General features: G+C 40.1%; 1 protein-coding gene across 1 annotated transcript; it reads right to left on the bottom strand.

The window, feature by feature from the left end:
• Positions 1 to 4,523: 4,523 nt before the first annotated feature.
• On the bottom strand, positions 4,524 to 13,636 carry psmd5 (proteasome 26S subunit, non-ATPase 5). Its single transcript, XM_046369695.1, has 10 exons — positions 13,425 to 13,636; positions 12,167 to 12,311; positions 8,168 to 8,281; positions 7,953 to 8,081; positions 7,478 to 7,587; positions 7,198 to 7,340; positions 6,830 to 7,021; positions 6,593 to 6,702; positions 5,363 to 5,503; positions 4,524 to 5,018 (listed from the first exon to the last, which is right to left on the bottom strand). Exons 1-10 carry the CDS (start codon positions 13,595 to 13,597, stop codon positions 4,761 to 4,763), a joined length of 1,515 nt encoding a protein of 504 aa, XP_046225651.1. The 5' UTR covers positions 13,598 to 13,636; the 3' UTR covers positions 4,524 to 4,760.
• Positions 13,637 to 15,383: the final 1,747 nt, after the last annotated feature.

The raw sequence follows: 15,383 nt of genomic DNA, 5'->3' as shown, positions 1-15,383 counted from the left end.
TGTGCATAACCCCAAACCTAAGGACTTATTAGCCATCCCTACTCTATTGTTTATGATTTTGTTGTCATGGAGGACTGATTGGACTCATTGATTCAAGCTGAAAGATAAAATTATATCAGAATTATTGTTTTAACCATGTTATGAGGCTATACAGTGTTGGTTTACATTTAAAATGTTTACAAACATTGGAGAAAAACACACTTATATTTTAGAGGCATCATGAGCCATTTCTAAGTCATATTCTTCAAGAATTGATACATACAGTACCAGTCAAACATTTGGACACACCTAAACATACCAAGGTTTTTCTTTATGTTTACTATTTTCTATATTGCATAATAATAGCAAGACATCAAAACTATGAAAGTTCTGACAGACAAGTGTGTATTGGTGGTGGCAAGGACACACCCAAGAAACACCCACATCAAACCACACACCCAAGCCAACTCACATTTGGCTTCTGTCATGGCCGCCAGAATTTATATTTATTTTTTTCCCCATTTTATTTATAAACACACAAAAAAAAAACACAACACAACCACCACACCAGATACACACCACCAGCATTTATTGATGAGCAAGCCAAAATACTAGCCCAAAGCAGCGGGTGCAGTTCCTGTTTGGGTGTTAAATGACGAGACACATTTTCGGTCCAAACACTTAAAAGACACACCCTATCCCCTCAGCCCTCAAATTAAGTGAACACTTCTGATGACGTTTCATGACGTTTGACGAGTATACACTTGCAGGGCATGGGATGACCCTTAACGTCCTTGTAAATGTGATATTGTAGCCCCTTGCTCGATTGTCCATTGTTTGTAATCTATGTATGCTTGTGTTCCCTATGTGGTTTATGTATTGATTTGTTGTTAATAAATAAATAAAGGGATGTGAGGAAGGAATGATTTTTAAAGGAACTACGATTGGATGGAAATGTGTCACTTGTTAATCCCGCGATGATTGTTTTCAACCACCGGTGGATTGTGGGTGCTTTATATGCGCTACATTCAATTATCAGGACATGTCTACTTATATTAAATATATAATTATTAATATACACCTACTGTATGATAGCTAGTAAATTAATTAGCTAACTAATGTTAGCCTGCCTAGCTGGGAACTTCTGAAGGAAAATGTTTTATTTCTACAATTTCCAAAACAAAACTGTACATCACTAAGAAAAGTCCACGAACATGTAAATACAACATCAATGGAGTAGTCAACATACAAGTGTAAGTAAAAACAAATGAAAATAAGTTATACATTTTTCTACTACGCAAAAAGTAAATATCGTTGCGAATTGAATTATGGAGAGTTTCAGGCCCTTGAGTGAACATAATTGTACACTCGCAAAGCTGACTATAAATGATGGTTGAAGGGCTTACGTTGCAAACTTCCCTTGCTTGGCAAATCATTTGGACCACCCGCCATTGACGGGAATTCCCCCAAGGGCAAGGTGAGGGTAAGTGGACGAGGGTGTGTATTTTAAAGTGTTTGGACGCAAGCAGAGTCATTGATGCTTGTTCAGCAAATTGCAATGCATCCGGGTATATCAAGCATGCTTGCAAAAACACTGATGCAGCAATTAACATTTACCAACAGATGGCAGCAACGTCCCATCTTACACCCATAACATCTTGACAGGAGCTGTCAATTCACTAACAAAACAAACCTAATAATAATATCGAACATGAACAATTTAGTTTTTTTTCAGGTATAAAGGAAACAACACATTTTGATAGTCTCCTCACTTTTCCCATAAAAAAAAAGTTATTTCAGAAAATATTTAGACCCCTTGACTTTTTCCACGTTTTGTTACGTTACAGCCTTATTCTAAAATTGACTTTAAAAAAAAATCATCCTTCACAATTTACACAAAATGATAGAGCAAAAACAGGTTTTTAGACATTTTTGTAAATATATTATAGAAAACATAAAAAAATATTTCTTATTTACTTAAGTATTCAGACCCTTTGCTCTGAGACAAAATTGAGCTCGGGTGCATCCTGTTTCCATTGATCATCCTTGAGATGTTTGTAGAACTTGGAGTCCACCTGTGGTAAATTCAATTGATTGGGAGTGAGGAGTGGTTTCCGTCTGGCCACACTACCATCGAAGTCTGATTGCTGCAGAGATGGTTGTCCTTCTGGAAGGTTCTCCCATCTCCAGAGGAACTCTGGAGCTCTGTCAGAGCGACCATCGGGTTCTTGGTCACCTCCCTGACCAAGGCCCTTCTCTCCCAATTGCTCAGTTTGGCCGGGCGGCCAGCTCTAGGAAGTCTTGGTGGTTCCAAACTTCTTCAATTTAAAATTGGAGGCCACTGCATTCTTGGGGAACTTAAATGCTGCAGACATTTTTTGGAACCCTTCCCCAGATCTGTGCCTCAACACAATCTTGTTTCTGAGTTTAAGACAATTCCTTCGACCTCATGGCTTGGTTTTTGCTCGGTCAACGGTGGGACCTTATATAGACAGGTGTGCCCCTTTCCAAATCATGTCGAATCAATTGAATTTACCACAAGTGGACTCCAATCAATACCTCAAACAAAAATATGTACGCAACATGCAACAATTTTACGGCATTACAGTTCATATAAGGAAATTAGTCAATCGAAAAAAATACTTCGCCCTAATGTAAATGTAATCTACGGATTTCACGACTGGGGAGCCAGGCCCAGCCAATCAGAATGAGTTTTTCCCCACAAAAGGGCTTTACTACATACATAAATACTCCTGTTTCATCAGCTGTCCAGGTGGCTGGTCTCAGACAATCCCGCAGCTGAAGAAGCCAGATGTGGACATCCTGGGTTGCCGTGGTTACGCGTGATCTGCGGTTGAGGCTGGTTGGACGTACAACCAAATTCTCTAAAACGATGGAGGCAGTTTAGAGGATAAATTAAATAACTCATTCTCTGGTGGACATTCCTGCATTCAGCGTGCCAATTACACACTCCCTCAACTTGAGAAATCTGTGGCAACAAAACTGCACATTTTAGAGTGGTTCACCTGTATAATGACCATGCCGTTTAAACAGCTTCTTGATATGCCACACCTGTCAGATGGAAAGATTCTTGGCAAAGAATAAATGCTCACTAACAGGGATGGAAACAAACGCGTTCACCAAATTGAGAAATTGTGAGTATGGAATATTTCTGGGATATTTTATTTCAGCTCATGAAGCAAACACTTTACATGTTGCATTTATATTTCTGTTCATTATAGTTGTGCTATGCATTTGTAGAGAGAAAATGACAAGTAGCGTATTGTTACTTTTTCTCCAATGCAACTTCCAACAGCTATTTAAAAGGGGTATCATTGCAGCTTTTGACATTATCGATCATAGTCTACCTTTGAAAAAAAATGTGTTATAGCTTTACCCCCCTGCTATATTGTGGATAAAATAATTACTTGTAACAGAACACAGAGGGGGTTCTTGAATGGAAGCCTCTCCAACATAATCCAGGTAGAATCAGAAATTCTCCAGGGCAGCTGTCTAGGCCCCCCTTTTTATATATATATATATATCTGGCTTTGAGAAAATGTATATGTATGCAGATGAAGCAACACTATACACATCAGCTACTACAGCATCTGGAGCACTTAAGAGCTGCAGATAGTTTCAGAATCCATGGCAAGGAATAAGTTAGTCCTACATATTGGAAAAACATTCACTAATCCTCAACTAAATATTGCAAGACTGTGGAAATTGAGTAATATGAGGTGACTAAACTGCTTGGAGTAACACTGGACTGTAAACTTTTGGTCAAAACATGTTGAATCAATAGTAGCTAAGATAGGGAGAACTCTGGTCTGTCCATGGCAGCAGCTAATGGGGATCTCTAAGAAATACACGTCACAGGCTAATTTTGAAAATTCTTCCGCGTTAGGATACATCTGAGCATCCTCCAGCGGCAATCGAGAGAGGAAATGCCTCCGTTCACCTATTAATTCACACATACATATGGTGACCACATCAGTTTCTGGGATACAGAAGAGTTGAGAAAAGGCCTGTAGGTACACTGAGTATACAAAACATTAGGAACACCTGATCTTTCAACGACAGACTGACCAGGTGAAAGCTATGAACCCTTATTGTTAAATGCACTTCAAATCAGTGTAGATGAAAGAGCACACAGGCGGTTAAAGGATTTAAGTCTGGAGCCAGAGACATGGATTGTGTTTTTGTGCCATTCAGAGAGTAAATGGGCAAGGAAAAATGTGCCTTTGAATGGTGTATGGTAGTAGGTGTCAGGCACACCAGTTTGAGTGTCAAGAACTGCAATGCTGCTGGGTTTTTAACACTCAAAAGTTTCCCATGCGTATCAAGAATGGCCCACCAACCAAAGGAGATCCAGCCAACTTGATGACTGTGGGAAGCACTGGAATCAACATCCCTGTGGAACACTTGACACTTTGGAGTCCATGCCAACGAATTGAGTTTGGTCTGAGTGCAAAAGGGTTACTAATGTTTTGGAAAGTCTGTCTTATGCAAGTGTGTGATATAAAAATCATAAAACTATTGGATTGTCATTTTCAATATGCTTCCTCTTTAATAAGGGCAAATATTCCACTTAGAAAAAGTAACAGTAAATGCATCTCAGGCGATCTAATAAAATAACAAGAATTGAGTCTCGTTGGTCCTGGTCTGGTAGCAGTCTCAAGTTAAACCTACTATCCATACAGCTCACTACTTTTGAATAGGGCCTAAGGTAGTGAACTATATTGAGAATAACGTGTCATTTGAAATTTTCCCCATTTCTCTCATTCTGCTCCCTCTGTGGTCACTGTTGCCACAGCGGTCACATAGTACGCTCCCTCTCGGAGGTAGGACCGCAGGCGTAAGTAGTGCTGGCTACCCAAGATGTCCGCTGCTGTGGAAGAGCTCACCAGCGCACCCACAAGCTCAAACTTAGCATCCTTCGCTTCCTTGGTCGGACCAGTCGAACGGTCGACAATGAACTCCATGAACCCTGGCGTGCCAATCATTAACCTTTGACCCCATGGCTGGGGAGCGATGGCCTGCAACACAACAAAGACACCATAGACAAAATTCTTGAGTTTTAGCCAGTGAGGCAATAAATGATGAACAAACAATTCCTGTGTTTTCATGAAATCACCCAACTCAATGACACTTGGTCTTTTACAACAGTGGGCCAAAATCACAAAGGGTTCATAAAAAAGGTACCACTGATATAATCAAAAACAGATGGAAGCAACCATTTTATGAGTTTGTATTCTTACATCAGATTCTATACAAAAAAATATGTAGTATGGTGCTTAAACATATCCGCAGTTACTTTGTTCTGTTTTTAAGAAAAAAAAAGTTCAGTAATGTGTACACTAATTCCTGACCATCCACTCACAGTGAATATACGTAGAGCACTACAGTGGAGCTCAGGGAAGGGCTGGATGCTGATGTTCCGGATCATCTCCATAGGCTGGTTAGACAGCAGATGGAACCAGGACTCTGTTAGAACCAGCAGGTCCTCTGTCTGCTGTTCAGCCTGGTACACACACAGACACAGCATTTTTTACACAAGGTCCATTATGTCGTTTTATGTATGACCCGACTCATTTCAGAAACAAATGCAACTTGTAGATCGGTCATTCTCATTGAAAACAAGTCAGAAACACTAATGTTCAAAAGTTTGGGGTCACTTAGAAATGTTTTTTAAAGAAAAGCACATTCTGTCCATTAAAATAACATCAAATTGATCAGAAATACAGTGTAGACATGGTTAATGTCTACACTGCTGGGAACAGCTAATTTAACAGAATATCTACATAGGCATACAGAGGGTCATTATCAGCAACCATCACTCCTGTGTTCCAATGGACGTTGTGTTAGCTAATCCAAGTTTATAATTTTAAGAGTAATTGATCATTAGAAAACCCTTTAGCAATTGTTAGCACAGCTGAAAACATGTGCTCATTAAAGAAGCAATAAAACTATCCTTCTTTAGACTAGTTGAGTATCTGGAGCATCAGCATTTGTGGGTTCGATTATAGGCTCAAAATGGCCAGAAACAAAGACCTTTCTTCTGAAAGTCATCCGTCTATTCTTGTTATGAGAAATGAAGGCTATCCCATGCAAGAAACTGAAGAGCTTCTACAATGCTGTGTACTACTCCCTTCACAGAACAGTGCAAACTGGCCCTAACCAGAATAGAAAGAGGAGTGGGAGGCCCCGGTGCACAACTGAGCAAGAGGACAAGTACATTAGAGTGTCTAAAACAACACCTCACATGTCTTCAGCTTCATTAAATAATACCGGCAAAACACTAGTCTCAATGTCAGCAGTGAAGAGGTGACTCCAGGATGCTGGCCTTCTAGACAGAGTTCCCCTGTCCAGTGTCTGTGTTCTTTTGCTTATCTGGCCAGTCTGAGATATGGCTTTTTCTCTGCAACTCTGCCTAGAAGGCCAGCATCCCGGAGTCGCCTCTTGTTTTGCAGGTACTATAGATTTGTTTAATATTTTATGGTTATTACATAGTTTTGATGTCTTCACTAGTATGTAGAAAATTGTACAATGTAGAAAATTGTTTTTTAAAAATCTGGTAACACACACCACTGAGATACAGAGACAGACAGACCTGCAGAGTGATTAGGAGTGAGATGGCCTCCAGACAGCGCACTCGCAGCTCGGTGGCTCCACCGCTGGCCAGCTGGCTCATTCTCTTCAGCACAGCATTGAACTTCTCACCTGAACACACAAACAAACCAAAACAGAAAGTGAGTAATTGTTATCTACTGCAGTTACTAAATTGTTTGTAATAAGGAATTCATGCAGTGACACAAAACACAAACAAACCAACATACAAAATAAAAACCTGTTTTCTGCAGGACTTGTTTTCCCTCCACAGTGGAGCCCAGGACCCCCAGTGTGTCCAGAGCCACTCCAGTCATAACAGGGTCTGGGTCGATGGCCATCTCAAACACCTTGTTCTGGAAAGCCGGGTAGGTCTCACACACGTGCTGGGGACTGTCCATGATGGCCAGGTTCCCAAAGAACTTCACCAGCCCTGTGTGGGAGACATCATGGTCCCATCTGGCTCAGTTGATAGAGCGTGGTGATTGCAACGCCAGGATTGTGGGTTTGATTCCCATTGGGGCCCAGTATGAACATGTATACTGTACACTATAACTCTCCGCTAAATTACTAAAATGCAAATGTGAGATGAACTCATAACTTCCTCACCTGGCAGGTAGAAACTAGAGAAGGGGTCTGATTTTGCTCCAGTGATCATGTTGGATATCTTATCCATGATGCCTTGCTGTGCCAGGTACTGGCGCCCATGCTGACTGTGGGAAAGTGTGGTCACCATCTCAATGGCTGTAGCCCTGAAACAGACAGAGGTCACTACATATCATAAAAGGGAAATGAGAGGGGGAGTTGGTGTGTTCGTCTGTGTGGCCAGTGACAGAGAGTAGGAGCAAGAGATTGTCTGTCTGTTTGGCGTGGGTTATCCATGTTTTACCTGACCAGTACATCATCTCCTGTCAGCTCTCCCAGTAGCTGGGAAATAAAGCTGCTGTTGGCACAGTAACCCAGGGAGACAGGAGAGACAGACGATATGTCCACTATCAGCTGCAACAGGAGAGACAAGTCAATATTGAACAGAAGAATTGACATTCCCATTCAATGCATAGGTACCAGCAGCCATATTTGGTGTGCTATTTGTACCATATTTATACTAAGAAAAACACTTCTTTCCATTACTGTGCTTATTGGAATTTGCACTTCGTAAAAACATGTTAAAATATTGTTACTAGAGTAGTTACTGCAATATTCAAATGTATGAGCAACTTCATGATAAGGTTACCATATGTTTAACTGATGCTTATCACTGTGCTCCACCATGCAATTCTATTTTCAAACACTCATATGGGTAAGAATATTTCCAAGAGATTAGACATATTAGGAAACAGACAAACATGTGGCAATGGGCGTACCTCATATACTCTGTATCTGACAATATCACTTGTAGCCATCACATCCTTGAGGTCTTTCAGCAAGTCGCTCCTGAATAGAGCATCTAACCCAGCTTTGGAGTGGCTAAGTTTGGCAAGAGCTCGTACTGCCTGTGAAATTGATTAACTGGTCTTGAGCAACAAGTGGTTTTGAAATGTAACATGTGGTTACAAAAATGTTTCATCTTTATGCCAACCTCTTTGGCCACCGTCATCTTCTCTCCTTTGATGCAGTGGATCACTTCCCGAAGTATGTCTTGGTTGTTCTGAATTTCTGTTACTGCCTCATGGTTCAATACCATTCTACCAATCTGCAGAAAATGAAAATGTTAGTGATTATGGCTGATCTTTGTATTAAGTTATGCCACCATGACAGCTAGAGTGAACAGCTCTAGGCTCAGACAGACCAGGGATGTATTCATTAATAGCAGAAAATAGCTAAACATTTTGAAACAAATTCAGGTAGGTCCCTCCCAATGTTCTCTCTAAAAAAAAAAATGTGTTGGCATTGAGCACATTTCAGGTCTGCTGAGTGCAAACATGAACATTGTGAAAATTCTGTGGAACTTCCAGTGCGCGTTTACTGTGAACACTAGAGGTCGACCGAATATGATTTTTCAACGCCAATACAAATTGGAGGACCAAAAAAAGCTGATCCCGATTAATCGACCGATATGTAATAATGACAATTACAACAATACTGAATGAACAATGAACACTTATTTTAACTTAATATAATACATCAATAAAGTCAATTTAGTCTCAAATAATGAAACATGTTCAATTTGGATTAAATAATGCAAAAACAAAGTGTTGGAGAAGAAAGTAAAAGTGCAATATATGCCATGTAAAAAGCTAACATTTAATTTCCTTGCTCAGAACATGAAAGCTGGTGGTTCCTTTTAACATGAGTCTTCAATATTCCAAGGTAAGAGGTTTTAGTAGTTATTATAGGAATTATAGGACTATTTCCCTCTATACCATTTGTATTTCATTAACCTTTGACTATTGGATGATCTTATAGGCACTTTAGTATTGCCAGTGTAACAGTATAGCTTCCGCTAGATGATATCAACCATGTGTAGTTAACCTCTCTGAGCACGGAACCCGGTAGCGGGCTGAAATTCCACAACGTACGGTGATCGCTACATAAATAGTCATATTAACCTCTTACTCCTACCCCCTACTTTTTCAAACATCCTGTTAAAAATTGCACAACATTTCAGCGCCCTGCTGCTCATGCCAGGAATATAGTATATGCATATGATTAGTATGTGTGGATAGAAAACACTCAGACGTTTATAAAACTGGTTAAATCACTGCTGTGACTAACAGAATGTGCGTTTCATCGAAAAGTGCAGGAAAATCTGATCACTGAAAATGGAAATAAATATCCATGCGCCACTTCCAGGAATTGTTCAAGAAGAACCGAATTAAATGAGGCAGAGGTTGCAGTACCTACAGCTTCCACACAATGTCTAGAGCCTTGTCATTTGCTTCGGCTTTGATTCTTGGCCAAACCGAATCAAGGGAACCGATTCCCTCCGGTCTCCGACCGGATGTTTTGGTTGAGAAATATCTGGACATTTTTTCCAGACGGACACCTATAGAATTTACATCGCCTCCTGATGAATTGTATCGCTTATTAACGTGTACTAATACCTAAAGTTGCATTACAAAAGTATTTCGAAGTGTTTTGTGAAAGTCTATCGTCTACTTTTTTATTTTTAAAAAATGACGTTACGTTATGAAACGCTATTTTTTTTCCGTTTATCACAGTCTTCATAGATCGACATCTAGGCTATATATGGACCGATTTAATTGAAAAAAAGACCCAATAGTGATTATGGGACATCTAGGAGTGCCAACAAAGAAGATGGTCAAAGGTAATGAATGTTTTATATTTTATTTGTGCGGTTTGTGTAGCGACGACTATGCTAATTATTTTGTTTAAGTCCCCTGCGGGTCTTTTGGGGTGTTACATGCTATCAGATAATAGCTTCTCATGCATTCACCGAAAAGCATTTTAAAAATCTGACTTGTTGCCTGGATTCACAATGAGTGTAGCTTTAATTCAATACCCTGCATGTGTATTTTAATTAACGTTTGAGTTTTAACTAATACTATTAGCATTTAGCGTAGTGCATTTGCATTTCCAGATCTCTAGATGGGACGCCTGCGTGCCAGGTAGGAGCAAGAGGTTAATTAAACATTCATGAAAATACAAGTGTCTCACATGTATCGAAAGCCTAGAATCTTGCTAATCCAACTGCATTGTCAGATTTAAAAAAGGATTTACTGCGAAATAATACGATGCGATTATCTGAGCATAGAGCCCCATAAAAAAAAAATACAATTCAACCAGCACAGGCGTAACAAAATCGCATACATCCTCGTCTGTTTGCAATCCCAATGCTCATTGTTACACAATGAATGATCTTTTGTTTGATAAAATCCATTTTTATAGCCTAACACAAAACATTTTGTGAACCGCTTGTGTCGTGAATTCAGTCTCATTCCATTTTCAACGACACATTCCAGGTAAATAACCCACACAAAACGTGACTTTTCCAGTCATGTTTGGTTTCATTGCAATCAACTGGTTTGTTTGTAACAACCAAACCTGATGGGACATTTCATGGGACGTATTGACTGAAGGAAACCGATTTGAAGACAACAGTAAAAGTAATGACATCTCTGTGCACCAATGATATGACCACTGTTTCATTGATTGACTGTATTTTAACCCAATGATCACTGATCGTCTTGAAATCTAGCTGGGTAGATAGCCAATGAGCTGAAGTAAACGGCAATATGCAATGGTTGTGTGTTGGAAGACCAACCCATGTCGTAAACTCCGGCGTAAACAGAGTCATTCGCTATTGAAGTTTTATTCCGGAAGGAGCTACGCATTTTACGCACAGCGTTGTTTTGGTAAACGCGCAGATTCAGCTGTTTATAGATCAATCAGTATGGCGACTAAGTCAGGGAAAGCTAAATCTAAGAAAAGAAAAAGAAATTGATCGGAAAAGTGAGAGATTGTTGTAGGATGATTCATTTAGCGAGTCCCAAGGTGTGGTGGAGGAATATTTTTGAACGGAGAGGACACCGTTGTAGCCACTGTGTAATTTTTTATCTTTTATTTATCTGATTCTACTGCTGCATCAGTTACCCGATGTGGAATAGAGTTCCATGTAGTCATGGCTCTGTAGTACTGTGCGCCTCCCAGTCTGATCTTGACTTGGGGATTGTGAAGAGATCTTTGGTGGAATGTCTTGTGGGGTGGAATAGTGCTAGTAGTTTGAACTGGGCTGGTTCTACTGTTATTGGCAATTGTCTGGGGTTTTGTGGTGGGACACTGAGCGGCTCGATCATAACACATCAACCCCGTTACCCATAATTTGTTTAACAATTTCATTTTTTGGGTGAAGCTTGCATTCAATTGCCACTCCCTGTTGCAAAAAACAAGCTTACATTCCCCCTGGAGGAAATTTATGGCCGACTTAAGTCAACCCTGTTACTATATTTGGCACTAAGACACTTATAGGCATTGTTTTTTATTTAACCGCTTTGTGGGAAAGCATGTTTTTTTCTTATTACCAAATTACACTTCTCAAAGGGCACCCAATTGGTGGAATGACCTTTATATGAAAGTTGTAGTTTATTATTTTGACCCAGGGCAGCAGAGACAAGCCTATTTAATAACAAAACGGAACTCAGCTTTTAAGCTGCAGTGTTTGAGTCAACCGTTTCCTACGGTGCGCCATCAAATATCTGCTATCTAAGCAGCTAACCGATCGCTGCAGCTGTACATAGTCCATCGGTAAATAGCCCACCCAATTTACCTACCTCATACTGTTTTTATTTATTTACTTTTCTGCTCTTTTGCACACCAGTATCTCTACCTGCACATGACCATCTGTTCATTTATCACTCCAGTGTTAATCTGCTAAATTGTAATTATTTGCCTACCTCCTCATGCCTTTTGCACACAATGTATATAGACTATTTTTTCCATTGTGTTTTTGACTTGTTTATTGTTTACTCCATGTGCAACTCTGTGTTGTTGTCTGTTCACACTGCTATGCTTTATCTTGGCCAGGTCGCAGTTGTAAACGAGAACTTGTTCTCAACTAGCCTACCTGGTAGGCTGAAAGGTGAAATAAAAAAATTAATACATGACAGCCGTAACATACTTGTGTCAATGCCAGTATTTTGACTGTGTCATCAGGATGTTTCAGTCCAGCCTGAAGTTCCACTCTGCAGTTTTGGGCCAGGTGGACAGGGCTGAGGGCGAGCAGGATTCGACCAAGGATGTCCACGCATAGCTCAATTTTCTCTCTGTGAAATTAACGAGACTTCGTCATTGAAAATCTTTCATGCACGACTCATACTCACATCTCACCTGTCAGCTACATCAACGCACTTTGCATTAAAGCTAAAATCCTTAATTGAAACAAAGCCTGTGTTTTGGTAAAAAGCTGAGGGAAGGGCTTGGAGAAATGTAACCACTCACATTCACAGAGAGCTATGGATGCAAGAACTTACCATCCATGACATCAAAATTATAGTTTTAACCTGGGCCACATTCAGTTGCAAAATGTTCTTAAGGTTCCAGATAGAAATGCAGAGAATAGAGCCGACGTGATTCATTATTCTACATATCGGAGACTGGGGCATATTTGTTCTACATAGCATATTTCTACCTAAACGTTCCAAAATGTTGCATCCTCCTGAATGCACACTATATTTGGAGGCTATACAGTGTTTCTTTACTTTTACAAACATTGGAGTAAAACAAGCTTGTATTTTCTAGGATCTGATGGGGTAACTACGACAATTTAACTAAGCTCATGAAGCATATAAAATATATTGTAATGAAACAGACAGGGAGCAAGTCTCGAACCCTCGACCTTCTAGCCCGAAGTCCAGCGTGCTATCGACTGTGCTGCAAAAGCATGCTGAAGCTGCAGTCGATATCCGCGCTTATAAACCCAGTGTCGTTACAATATATTCTTCAAGAATGAACGGGTATATATATAAAATTCATATATAAGTCATAAAATGGATGTAGCAACTAGGATTGCAGCTTTAAACCATTGACAACACAGCTAGCTACCTAAGAAAGGGCCAGTAACGTTAGCTTATCTAGCTACTTACATTGCATTAATGAAGGCGCTGTGTATCTTTGGAAAGCGCTAGCTAAGAAAAGGCCAGCTAGTCAAGAGTAACGTTAGCATTCATACCCAAGTCAGCGAGCGAGTCAGGAGACAGTGGTTTAGGTATGTAGCTATACTTATCTAGCTAAGTTAAATTGCATGAACGTGCTATCTATTTTGCAAGGAAGCTGTCCAAGCTAACGTTCGCTAACTAAACGTTTGAGTTTGTTGCCATGCTAAATAGCTAGCTAATGTTAGTATTAAGGCTTGACTCAGCAGTGCAGCGGTTACAGACCTGTCATTTGTGTTCAAAAGAGAGAAAATCACTTCAAGCCGGAGTCCACTCACTGTATCCCTAAGGGCGCTTACAGGTATTGATAAAACGGCCGTTTTTAAAGTTTGCAGCTCTTCAATAGGCTCTTCAAGGCTTGCTATTTCAACGAACAAACTCTCAATTGAGGCTGCCATTTTGCTCTTGCAACCTTCTTCCTCTTTGGTATAATGGCGTTCGCAACAATTATGTGTGCATTCCGCCACCTACTGTACAGGTGAATAATACAAATAACCAAATAAAAAAAATGCAGTAAAAATAATACATATATACAGTTTATAAAAATAAATCATACAAACTATCAATAACGAAGTTTACATTTGACTAAATTAGCCTGCTTTTCTGTTCTAATCAGGTCCCTAAACACCTTCAGAAAGATCCTATGAGGTCGGGACATTTTCTGATGACAGTAGTCCGTGCAGTGCTACTGCCGTTAAGTCTTGGAAGCCCAAAAAACTTCTCGGCTGCAGATATAATGTTGTCCAGCTACGTGGGCTTCTTGGACACTTGTGCTGTACAATTAATAACTGTGGCTATAAATGCTATAAAATCCACTTTTGACGTATAACACTGCAACTGGTTGCTGTGCATCCAGCGCCATATCTTCTTCAGAACTGTGGCCTCTTGCCTCTTCAACTCTCTTCACCACCTCCAGATAGGAGATTTGCTGCACCTGATCCTTGACACTACAACCTCTTTCACCCTAACAAGGCACTCAGGGAATTCAGGAATAAATTCCCTACCACAGTTACAACATTTTACATTCACAGACTCCTTCATAACACATTCCTTCTGTCTGCAAACACTTGACACGTGGCCAAAATGTTTACACTTCTTTCATTACATTGGGTTTTGCACGAACGCTCTTATGGCATATCTTGTGTATCCCAACTTTACACAGGGTGGTGTATACTCTTCATCAAACATCAATAATACAAATACACTCTACAATTATCCGTACCGGTCAAGCCACGTGCATTAACTACTCCTGTATATTTTTCCTAAGATATTGATTATCAATGTCCAACGGGATGCCTTAGTTAACACATTTTACCAGTGCCCTGCTCTGAAAATCAAAGCTGTCTACTTCATGCGTCCATAATTTCGTGAGCCACAATTCATGCTCATTTTACTTTTTGGATACACATATCATCAACACACCACTCCAGGTTACTTTGACTGCGCCCACTTTTCCCAACGCTTTCTTCGCCATCCTTGTGACTTCAAAAGGTTTTCCCAAATTAACATCCTTTTTCCAAAAACGTACTCCAACAAGAAACGATTCATCGGACTCATTTTCCACAACAAATTTATCCCTTTTTGTTCCATTATTGTTGTCCACTCATCTTTCTTACTAAATCAAATTGTATTTGTCACATACACATGGTTAGCAGGTGTTAATGCGAGTGTAGCGAAATGCTTGTGCTTCTAGTTCCAACAATGCAGTAATATCTAACTGTATTCGCCGCGCTTTCATCTTCAAACAACACTTCTGCTTCCTCCATCTCAACTTCTCAAAACACTTCTCAAAACACCACATAGGGATGTGGCGGTCACAACATTTTGTCAGTCGGTGATTGTGAAGCAAATAACTGTCGGTCTCACGGTAATTGACTGTTAATTAACATAAACACATTTAGCATCTCCTGGCTTCCACGTGTGACGACCCTCACACTCTGTCTGCCGTATTCTCTCTTTGTTCTTGTTTCCGTATTAGGATGCCGGTGGGGGGAGTTGGGAGGGTCATCAGCTACATGGGAAACACCTGGGCCCCGTGTGTCCCAGGATAAATACACCACTTCCCCCATTGATAGAGGAGACTCTCTCCATGCAGACACCTTTCTAGATTTTGTTGTATATCTTGGTGGTGGGGACACACCATTGTATATTGTACTTAGTTTACTTTATTTAATAAATATATGT

Source organism: Oncorhynchus gorbuscha, linkage group LG11 (genome assembly GCF_021184085.1).
Source record: "Oncorhynchus gorbuscha isolate QuinsamMale2020 ecotype Even-year linkage group LG11, OgorEven_v1.0, whole genome shotgun sequence".
NCBI classification, from domain to species: Eukaryota; Metazoa; Chordata; class Actinopteri; order Salmoniformes; family Salmonidae; genus Oncorhynchus; species Oncorhynchus gorbuscha.
The sequence above is the reverse complement of the archived record's forward strand: the minus strand, read 5'-3'. Positions and strand labels throughout refer to the sequence as shown.

What these genes read in the sequence shown, in the direction of transcription:
- psmd5 (XM_046369695.1), bottom strand. Translation starts at nt 13,597, where the DNA reads ATGGCAGCCTCAATTGAGAGTTTGTTCGTTGAAATAGCAAGCCTTGAA. An exon ending in GGAGATGATGTACTGGTCAG is followed by an intron (nt 7,341 to 7,477) that starts GTAAAACATGGA and finishes TGTCTGTTTCAG; the next exon opens with GGCTACAGCCATTGAGATGG. An exon ending in CTCTAGTTTCTACCTGCCAG is followed by an intron (nt 7,022 to 7,197) that starts GTGAGGAAGTTA and finishes TCTCCCACACAG; the next exon opens with GGCTGGTGAAGTTCTTTGGG.